Source organism: Taeniopygia guttata, chromosome 3 (assembly GCF_048771995.1).
Source record: "Taeniopygia guttata chromosome 3, bTaeGut7.mat, whole genome shotgun sequence".
In the NCBI taxonomy this organism is placed as follows: domain Eukaryota; kingdom Metazoa; phylum Chordata; class Aves; order Passeriformes; family Estrildidae; genus Taeniopygia; species Taeniopygia guttata.
In genome coordinates, this window is record NC_133027.1 from 88,139,419 (window position 1) to 88,150,785 (window position 11,367).

The 11,367-nt window shown below is 41.5% G+C and overlaps 1 protein-coding gene across 2 annotated transcripts; it reads left to right on the top strand.

Moving 5' to 3' along the window:
• Nucleotides 1-882: 882 nt before the first annotated feature.
• On the top strand, nt 883-11,081 carry CFAP36 (cilia and flagella associated protein 36). Of its 2 annotated transcripts, XM_012572218.5 has the most exons (10): nt 883-1,089; nt 4,583-4,647; nt 5,537-5,638; nt 6,042-6,156; nt 7,101-7,188; nt 7,823-7,874; nt 8,750-8,876; nt 9,120-9,289; nt 9,704-9,856; nt 10,557-11,081. In XM_012572218.5, exons 1-10 carry the CDS (start codon nt 975-977, stop codon nt 10,641-10,643), a joined length of 1,074 nt encoding a protein of 357 aa, XP_012427672.4. In that variant the 5' UTR covers nt 883-974; the 3' UTR covers nt 10,644-11,081.
• The last annotated feature ends 286 nt before the right edge of the window (nt 11,082-11,367 follow it).

Sequence of the window (11,367 nt, forward strand, 5' to 3'; positions counted from 1 at the left end):
CACTGTGTTTTTTTTTTCTGGCTGGCTAGATAGAATTCGGCCGCAAATAAAACTATTTTTATTTTTTAATTTGGCTGAATAAATTTTCATTTATAACACGGTATTAGGAAGAACATACATTTAAACTTTGGGAAAAACTTTTCAGTGTGTCAGCAGTGTAAAAGATGAGGACAGTGAGAGAAATTACCTTAATTTTAGTGGAGAAAAGGAATATACCACAATCACCAGCCCTAAGAAATACCTAAATTATTAAGTGTTAATGTAACCCTTCTTACCCATTGCCTTGTAAATTATTTCCTAATTCTAAACTGTAGGGTTTTTGCAGGATTACTAAACTACAAGTTGTCCGTGTTCTTAGGAAGGCCTGATGAGCTATTAACATTAGAATGAGAGCACCACCTTCAACAACTGACAAGGAACATGTTATTGTTTGCTCCACAATGTCACCGCATTCTGCGCATAATAAAATAGGGGATAACAGGAATTTTCCATCATCTGGGATATTTTAAAAATAAAATTCAAATATGTAAGCCCAACCTGGACTGTACTGTGAAAGTGTGAGTGAGAGGCGCTAGAACAACTGGGGATCTCCGGAAGGCACAGGGCCAGTGCAAGGCGGCTTCTCAGGGCCGCGTCCCTCATATCCCGGCTATCCCCGGGCAGAGGGAAGCCTGCCTGAACCGCCTGTTCCCGCGCTCCACTTCCCTCAACACTGGCCACTAACAATCACCGTAAGCACTAATTTCTTTTCTTTCCATTGTTGTACAGGACCCGCGTGTCAGGCGGCCGGGGACGCTGCGGCCGCTGCCAGCCACCCTCCCTTTGCCGCCCGCCCCTTACTCGCCGCCCGCTGCAGCCGCCAGCCGCGCTTCCCGCCGCGCCGCGCCGCGCTTCCCGGGAATGCCGTGAGGGCGGCTCCCGGCCCCAGGACCCACCCCGTGACGCCGGTTGCCATAGCGGCCGCGCCGCTGGCCATGGCGGCCGAAGAGGAGGACGACGTGGAGTGGGTGGTGGACACCATCGCCGGGTTCCTGCGGGGGCCCGCCTGGTCCATCCCCATCCTGGAGTTCATGGAGCACAACTGCGAGGGTGAGAGGGGCGCCAGGCGGGGCAGGGCGGGCGCCGCGGGCCCGCGGGCGGGGCCTGTCCCGGGCGCGAGGCGGCCCTGCGGCCCCGGGGCCGGGCGGGAGCGCCCTTGGCCGTCCGGCCGCGCTCCCTGCCGGTGCTCCCCGGGGCCCGCCGTGTCCCCCGGGCCAGCCGTGTGTCAGCAGGTGCCATTTGCATCCATTAGCTCGTCCTGGGATTATGGCGTGAGCTTACGGCTCATACCGAGTGAGCGCCGCACGCTGCGGCGCCTCGGACCCCGGCACGGCCTCCAAAGCGCTCCCAGAGCCGGGAGCTTTCCTTAGGAATTTGGTCTGGACAACCGAGAGCGCCATCCGGTCAGTGCAACAGAGGAAGAGAAGGCTCAAAGTTAAATTCCTGCAATTATGTGAATGTTAAGAGGTGAAAATCCCTGAATTTTAGTCAAAACTGTCAGTGATCACCGGCAACGTTTTGTAGGTGATCCTGTGGGTGAGTTTAGCTTGGAAGTAACTCCAGTTCAAACCTCCATTTCTTCCTTTGTCTTCGTGAGATAATCAGGGCATAATTTGGGGAGCAGCCTGGGTAAAGTGGAAGTACAGACAGTGAGGAGGGGCCAGGATTGCCCTGTGGCCAGGGGAGGCCTGTGCACGTTTGTATCTGCAGAGAGGAAAGGAGGAAATAGACTCTCTGATGCAGAGATTTGGCTAAATTACTTCGGCTTACAGAACAACTTCTGCTGCCAAAAAACACCTGGATCCTTACAGTAGCAAAGTAATGACAATTTGGGCAGGTCTGAAAGCTGTGCCTAAGCCCTTAGGAAAAACAAAGGCAGCTTTTGTTTGTGATTCTTGGAAAAAGATTGCTTCTCAGTTTCTCCCTGAATCGTTTCTATCCCCCCCCCCCAACTTTGCACGAGGCATGATTGTCATGAGTCCGTATGCCTTTCCCTCTTAAAACTGGGAAAAGAGAAAGGGAGAGCTCCTGGAGCCTTCACAGCTAGGAAGGGCTAGAGAAGCCTAGACTGGAAGCTTTGTCCTGGGAAGTCTGCCTAAACTTGGGGTGGACCTAACATTCTGGTTGTCTTGCAAAGGTTTAGCTATCGAGGGAATTGATTTATCCCTCTCAGGAGCAATGATCCCTTCTCCTTAGGAGGTTGAGGGGAATTTACTGACACTAAGAAGATTTGTGGAATCGCTGTAAATTTCCACCAAGTGTGAGGCAGGCTCGTGATGGTCACTTCCTGCTGGGCTGATTCCAGTGCTGGTTTTGTACTGACATACTGTGTCAGGGCAGAGTCCTTTGCATTCCCAAAACATTTGATTTTGGGCTGGTCTAGCAAATTAAGAACATTCTGATTAACTGAACAATAGTTTGTGACTTCTCAAAAATACACTTCAGATTTTGGTAGTCAATATGTGAGGAATTCATTTTATAACTGTAGTTACTTTGGCCAAGTCCTTGCACTTCAACTTGTAAACTTATTGTAATGGTTTTATATCTGCTAGTAAGTGTTTGCTTCTCTCCCTCCCTCTTTCTGGGAACTTGATTAATTTCTTATCGATTGATTAACTTGCTTTTACGTCAAACTGAAATTAAATAGACTGGTGTGTATTATTCCATCTGAGGGGTCCTAGCCAAGATTTTCAGTTTTAACAAGATAATGAGTGTCTCCCCGGACATCTATGTCCCCTGTCTTGTCTTCATACTGTGATTCTTTAGATTTTTATTCCTGGTGGGTGACCAAAGGCCGTGCCAAAACCTTAAGGAATAATGACTACGTGATTCAGAAGCCCTGACTCAAGGAAATCCAAGGTCTCTGTTCCAAGTAGTCCTTAAAGCCACTTAGATGAGAGGAGATGCTGACTGCAGCTGGCTTTACTTGGCACTGAACTTCATCCCGTTGTGTCCCGAGCCCAGGGACAGAGTGTGCCAGCTTCACACTCTGCTCTGCAGGAGGAACATTGCCTTGGCAGTGCCAGGCCGGCTGTCACCAAGGGGTGACATCCCTGTGCTTGGGATTCCCAGGGCAGGAAGGGTGGGGGGAAAAGGGACAGAGAAGCCAAAATGAAAGTTGGGGTCTGCAATAGCTGCTAGCAATTCCCAGCCAGGAGGAGACAACAGAGGCTGTCAAGTGTCTTCACTTGTCAAGTTTAGTAATATGGTGGTTGCATAGAACTGATATCTATAATACCTTCCCTACCATTTGAATTTAATCCTCGATATTTGTAAGCCTTTTATTTTAATTTCTTCATTAAAAATTTTGCCTTGTGCAAAACCCACAAGCAATGTTGGTTTTCCAAAGTATGATTAAAAACCAGATTTTCCTCTGCTTTTGGGGGACCTGAAATGTGTAATTGGATTTCTGTTATTGCACTTCTGTGTTAGAAAGTGATGCTGCTTTAGGAAGTGCCACCTCAGATCACACTGTGTCCAGGTCTGGAGTGATGTGGCCTCAGGGCTGTCACAGCTGGGAAAGATGTTGGATGCCTTCAAAAAGTCACTCTGAATTTGTGAGAAGGTTGCACTGGTTCCACGGCATCACTACCATCAGAGATGTCACATGTACATGAAGAATAAATCACACTCGGTCACCAATTTAAGCAGAATTTCCATTCTTCAAATGACTTCAAAGAATGTTCCTGGCAAGTGACTTGTCCAAGTGGCTAATATTGAAGGGGATTGAGGCAGACTTATTTCTAAGCCTTTGCTTTAATTGCCAGGTTTTACATTACTCTCTTAGTTGTTGGCATGAAAAAAATGTAAATTACCACCCCCCCACCCCTTAGTTTTCAGTTCCTCTTATTCTCAGCTTCTTCCAGATATTCTGCAGCATAGAGATCATGAGCTTGCGTAGTTCCAGTTACGGATTTTGATGTGAATTTACATAAATATGATTAATATGGACTTTAGTATAGGAATGTCCATTTTTCATAAATGACATAGATTTAATTAAAATATCACTTAACTGCACCACATTTCCTCTTTGGGTTTATCTGGTTTTGCAGGCAGGGACTCATTTTCCTGTATCACCTTGGCTTCTCACTATGTGAATGACATTTAAAAAATGGTTTAAGTCATTAATAAATACATCTTCCATGTAAATACATGGAGAGTGAGAAATTTCCTGCCTGATCTGCCTTCCGGATCTGTCATCTGCCACCAAAGAACAACCTTACACAGAATCATAGGGGGTAGTTCTTATATTAAAACTTACCTTTTAGTGAATGTATCTGCTGAATCCTCAACTTGCTTACAAGTCTATTATGAAGATACATTTTCCCAATATTAAATTATGGAGCTTAATTACTTTCAGTTATCAAAAGCACACACTTAGCCTGAGTGTGTGGAAAAACACAGGACTTTTATAAATCATGGCCTATATTTTCATTGATTAAATATATTACCCTGTAAAGGTTAATCTTGCTGTTTAGGGTGTAAGTTAATTTGTGGTGGTTTGTACACTGACTGCAAAATGTTACTTCTTCCCCTTCCTCAGTTTTTGATGATGAAGAAGAAAGCAAGTTGTCTTACACAGAAATTTATCAGGAGTACCAAGCTCTGGTGAGCATTATTCACTATCTGTGGTAAATTTCTAAGAAAAAGAATTTAAAATGTTATTTAAATTAGTATTTATATGAACTTCTAATTGGGTTATTATTGTTATTTAGTAATTTTCCAAATGTTATTTAGAAATCCTGTGAGTTGTAGATGTCATGTGTATTTATATACCTAAAGACTAGGTACATAGAAAAGAAATTGTGACGCACTCATAGCTCTTAGGCCGTTTTATATATTCATCATTAAAATTAATATATCCACAAGCTTCAAGATTGTATTTACAAGCTCGATAATGTTATTTTCTATCAGGTGAAAACGACAACCAGCAGGATGTCTGAGAACACTCACAACTTGTATTTTGTTCACCAATGAGTCTGGGAAATCTTTTGAATTATCTTTCAATTATCAGAAAAAATGACAGGAAATTTTTGAAGCTTAAATACCTATCAAATAGTACTTGCAGATTTCTAACACTTTCTGTAATGAGGCTGGGAAATACATGATACTAAAAAGCTTTGATTGAATAAATACAAACCAACATTCATTTCTGCTCTGACCCTTAAGGCTTTCAGGCATAGACTGGTAAAAAGCCTTTTATTTTCATGAAAAATAACCATGAGGAATACTAGCACGGAATCTGGGGAAAAGGTACACGAGTGAGAGTCCTGGAAATTGGAGAAGATATGTTAAGGAATCATCAAATTTAGCAATAAAAATGCTCATTTTGAACAGTGCATGAAAGCCAATAAAGCTTGAAATCAGAAAAGTCAGTTACGCTATTTAGTGATTTTCCTTTGAGTTTATAAACCACATCAGCAGAAAAGAATAGACAATCAATTCCTCTGATTCTCAGGGAAAAACCTTAGAAGCTAAGGCTTATACTTTCTTACAGGTGGAGAGATTACTAGAGGACTACCTTAAAGAAGTTGGAATTAATGAGGAGAAATTTCAAGAAGCTTTTTCTTCTCCTCTTGCAAAGACCCACACCTCCCAGGTATTTGCTTTCATTAAGGAATATATGGATTTCATTCTCAGCTTGATGTTTTCCCTAACACAGCTGGCAGGAGATGAAACTTGGAAAAGTTTTAATGGTGAAATTGTCGTTTTCAATTGAACTGCAGCTGTAAACTTACACTGGGAAACCCAATTTTGTCATAATATTATAATATTGTCATAATGTTATTGCAGACATGTTGATCTAAAGACATAACCCTCCAAGTTATTTTCTTGACCATGAGCTCTTCTTGTATATCTGGAAAAACAGACAGATAGGAGAATGAAATATAATTATTAAAAACATGCTCCTCAGAATTGAAAAATCCAGCTAATTTCAAACAGACTGAGCTGGTTAGGATTTCTGTGGGGGTTTAATTTTGTGCATATCTTTCCTCCCACAGGCCATTCTGCAAACAGTGTTGGCAGCAGAAGATTTTAGACTGTTTAAAAAAATGATGGTACAGAAAAATATTGAAATGCAACTGCAAGCGATTCGAATCATCAAAGAAAGAAATGGTGAGAAGTGATGAATGTGGGATTCTATGAAGGTTTTTAGTATTCTTTTGATTACTCCTTAAGCCATTCATAAATGAGTGTGGAATGCTAGTTCTGCTCCAGTTCAAGTTACAGGAAAACACCCTACTGATGATACTGGGACAGAGATTTCATTACTTAGTCCTTGGCTTGCACTCTTGGTGGCAGCTGTCTGTACTGTAAAGTTAACAGATATTTCAGGTCTGTTTGTCTGAATTTCTTTGTGAAACTTGACTGAATTTTCTGTTGCAGAATTTTAATGACATTTCTGAGCTAAGGCAGTTAGGGCAGTTCCTCAAAAGGAGCAATATCAATAGCTGGAATTCTGCTCCCTGCATGGCAAGGATGTTGTAGTATCTGCTGTGCTTACTGTGCAATTCACACTGAAAAATCCATTCAGGAAGTACAAGTTAAGGCCTTCATCATGCTCATACATGCATGAAAAAGAAGATGAAGAAAAAATAATCCACACCAAACTTCACTGCTCTGTTGATGCTTCTGAAAGGGTTTTAATCTCACTCCTTCCTTCTGTGTCTTTCATTTTACTTACTTCTTACTGTATGAGTGTTTTTCAGAGAATAATTTTTAAATTTCACCTTTCATATAACAGCTACATTTGAGAGTGGTTCAGGTGGCCATGGCTGAATTGCAGCCTACAGGAAATGCCACATAATGGTCAATACAGAATTTGGCTTAACCTTTGAGGTCAAAATTTTCATTGCCAGAAATCTTTGCCTTTTCCTAACAGGATTTAGGACGTTTTCCTCTAGGATCTTTTTGGAAACAGTTTACATGGCTTTGGCTTTGTGAGTGTGATTTTCATTTGTTAGGGTTTTTTTTTTTTTTAAATTTTCTTTTCTTCTCTGCCAACTGGTGCACAAAATAATTTTCCTTAGAATAATTAATAAATCTTGTTTTTTTTCCAGGTATATTGCCTGAGTGTTTGACAGAGGGTTCTGATGTATTCAGTGAAATTGAACAGGAAGAAATGAAAATACTCAGGGAGGTTCTAAGGTAAGAAATCAATCAGTCCAACTTTGTATATTATTTTAAAATACAGGTCTATAGGACCTGACTCTTCCAGCCTTTTCCAGGAAACGGCTGTCATCTTAGAGATAACAGGAATATTCTTGTCAACATCCAGGCTGAGGGAATATGAGTGGTGCTGGGTAGTGGCTGTGCTCAGGAATATTGAAATAGTGAGTGAGAACTCTTGGTGTGATCTGAGATGCTTGAGACCAGTATAACTTCTGCAGATTCTCCCCCACTCCCAGTTCACAGACACAAAATAATAGGAGATGAGTCCATCCAGGTTATATTTGATAAAGCTATTTTCCCTCTGGATTCTGGGAATACTTCCCTTCCTGTGTTTAAATTAGCAAATTAAATAAAGGGGTAGGTAAGTCCTGGAAATTCTTACACAATTATTTCAGCACAAAGGTAGTTGAGGACAGTGGGCACTTGTGTGTTTATCCCAGTTATTTATTTCTATTAAGACTTAAGTCATGGAAATATTTTAGATACTGACAAATTCACATTACCTTGTAATTGCTTTGATAATCCTCAAATATTTAAGCAATGTTAAATTTCCCTGAAAATCACTGCCATGAAATGAGTTTTGAGTATTTACTCATATTTATTGTTTCAGAAAATCTAAGGAAGAGTATGAAATAGAGCAAGAGAGAAAGAGGACTGAAGAAGTGAGTATCTTACCTTTGTATATGAGTTATGGGGATGATTAAGAAATCCCTTGATATTCTGTCCTGGCTGTGCCCAGATCCCTTCCAGGTCATGTGTTCCATCAATGCAGTATCCCACAAGAAGCACATTCCCTGCTCAGCACCTGAATCCTGAAATCCTGCTAATGGGTGTCAGCATTTCAGATCCAGAGAGCAGCTGAATTGCTGATATTGTCAGGATCAAAGAGCCTTCAAAGTGTAAGCTGCTTGGAGATGACAGCACTCATAATCCCATAGGAATTACCTTCAGGATGACTTGATAGACAGTGTAGTTATTAATTAAGTGTTCACAAGACAGAACTAATCAACAGAACCCAGAAATCCTCTCCAAGATACCATCCCTTAGTGTCCATCAGAGTAAACCACAAAGAAAGGAAACTGAATGGTAATGGGGACTGTTCAGGTTGTGGAATCATGGCAATAAACCTCCCCTTGACTGGGAAAACAGGCAGGTTTTATCCAAATCTCTACAGACCACCAAGAATATCAATATTCTTGATAAACAAGCCAGATTGCAGAGCCCCAGTCAAGTTCACCTGGCCAGAGAAGGTGATAGTGTTCAGTGATAAGTTTTTTGTTAGAAGAATGTTTCAACACAAAATAATTTCATATTTAAATGAATGGTATGGGGGTTCTGACATGAATGACACGGTTGATCAACAGCACAGACAGTTTCTAGGCAGAAATTCTGAGAGAAGGGTTGGATTGTCTGTAGTGTAAACAATGCAGTTTTAATTGGAAGTTCTTCTGGGAGATTTCTTTGTATGGACAGTTCAGTACCTGAGGTACAGTGCCAGGAAATGTAACACTTGGGTTTATTTGTTTTGTAATTCAAGGCACATGCTAAACTCAAAGCTCCAGATGTTACCCACAATATTCCAGGAGATTCAAGAGAAGCTGTAAAAGTTAAGGAATCCACTGAGGGAGCTGAGGATTCTGAAGAAACTACGAAATGCCCATTAGGTAATTTTAGGGGGAGTGCAGTGCTGTGTGGGCAACATGATGCTGGTTTTAAATGATTCAAGAGTCCACTTGTATCAAGATTTTAAGAACTTGGCTGGGATAACGCTGTGAGCAAAGTGTATTTGCCTTGCAGGAATGCCTTCCAACATGGGATGTTTTACTATTCCATGATGTTCTGTTCTGATTATTTTTATCTCATGTATTTCTATTCTTTCTAATTGTTTTCTATGCAAAATTATTTAGAGGGATCTCATAAATCTACAAAAGAAGACTCCAAACCAGTTTGTCCAGTACAAAGAGGAACTGAAAACTTACTCCAGCCCTCTTGTACCAAGGGGAAAGAAGACACTAAGAAAAGGTCTGCTGGGAAAGGTTCAGAGAACACAGTGCAGAAAGCTGGGGAGAAAGGATCTGTAAGTTAAAAACAAATTTTGAAAAAGCCAAACATAGAACTAGAATGCAAAAAGAGAAAATTACATGTAGAATATATATTTAAAATAGTATTATATTTAAATACAAAATTTCTGTTATTTTAATCAGGTGGATTTGGGTTATTTTGGGGTTTTTTTTAAACAAATATGTTAACACACTTTCATGTTATTCACAGCTTAATTAGCATAAAGTTCAACTTATGATTTCTTGTTTCAGAGTAGAATTCAGCATTCAGTCCTTTGGTAATTTCTTAGGCGACAGCTCTGACTTGAAGCCTAACTTGGATTTGTTTTCAACTGGTAATTTTGGAAGCAAATAGGATGTAAATGTACTTTTCTTGCACAGGACATTGACACAAAAGAATTAATTTCAAAATTTTAAATTTTTTCCTCCAGGATTTATCAGAAACTGAAAAGCAGCAGCTGAAGCAACGTGAGGATTACCTAAAGAAAAAACGAGACCTGTTGCTGGCTACGAAGAAAGAGTCAAGAAATAATGTAACACCACTAAGCACTGATCAGAAGGAGAAGGAATCCCCTCCCAAAGAGGTGAAGCACTTTCATGTAAACCCACAGGTGCTTTTACTGCAGGTGTCCATGCTGCTGCTGAAGAGTGGGAATGGGTTAAAAAGAACAAGGCGGGAAATATTTCCAAGTTACTGCTTTCGCAGAAGCTTCGGGCTGGAAGTTTCAGTGATGAAGTTGGCATTGGTTGGCTTCAGCATCACCAGACCGTCCTGATTAACTTCAGTTTATGAATGGATAAAATGCCAGTTTGCTCCTAGTCCGTGACCTACTGTTTGGGCTCCTCAAATCTCAGGGATTTTATTTTGCTTATGCAAATGCTTGAAAACTCTCTCAAAAAAGAGGGAAGTACTTGAAGGCCTTAAACCCTTCTTAGAAAACATGAGAAAACAATGTAGTTGGTAACTACTCTGTTTCAAACCCAAAAATCACCACTCTACAGAGCAAGTACTTAAGGGCGTGAACTAAAGTCCAAAGATTTTCTATTGCCTCAAATATTTTTCACAGTTGCTGTGCATTGTCTTATGCTCAGAAGGTGCTCCAAATCTTGGTGACTGGGGAACTTTCAGGACAATTGCTCAGCAGGAGCTGAAGTTGGGGCTCCCAAAGCACAGATCAGAGCAGTGGGAGAGGGCAGGGTGGTGGTAGGAGCCCCATCCATCCCTCTGATCCATGATGGGGCTGGTGGTTGCTCATTGCAGTGTTGCTTTCACTCTGTTTTTAGGAAATGTCAGAAGAGAAGCAAAGGCTGCTCCAGAAGAGGAAGATGCTTGCAGAAAAGCTAAAAGAAGAAGTAATTAATAAGCGGTAGTTTTAAGAGGCTCATTGCTGACCCCAAGAACAGAAGGATGTTTTAGAATAAATTATCAGTAAGTGAAGGGATTTCCAATCTTGCACTGGGATTTTTAGAACTTTCAGACAAGCAGCTCAGTACCTGGTAACTCCCTATTGCAAATGCCACTGAAACACACCATGAATGCACATTTTCCAGAGTGCTGGAAACTCCCTGACGCTCATGCAGCAAGGCTGTGCCATCACTGTAGAGCACAGCCCTGCTCCAGCCCTGAGCCCTGAGAACAGAGGCACCGATAGAGAGCTGGGAAAGGAATTCCTGTGGTAACAGCTCTGAGCTCAACATTGGAACTTTTTCATGTCAACAGTACAGAATGTGGTTCCTTTCATTAGCCCACTATGAAGAAATCGCTCTTTTTCAGCTGCGCAGTGTAATAAAGTCTGGTTTCACAATGAAGTGCACCCTCGACCACCTCATTTGTGAGAAAGCCAGGGTACCTTGGGAGTCAAGACATGCACAAATTAACTCCAGGTTACAGTGCTTTACAGGCTTTTGGGGCAGTTTCCCAGGCCCCAGGTCCCAGTTTGCAATAAATGAAACTTAAAATAAAAGGAGTTGCTTTAGTGCAAAGCTGGGACCGTTCCCAGCAGTTCACTGCCAGAGTAGCAGAAATCTTTTTAAGTCCTTTACTGGAGGTTTGGCTTTCACAAACTCCGAAAGAAGCCAGGAGAGGTCGCCCTTT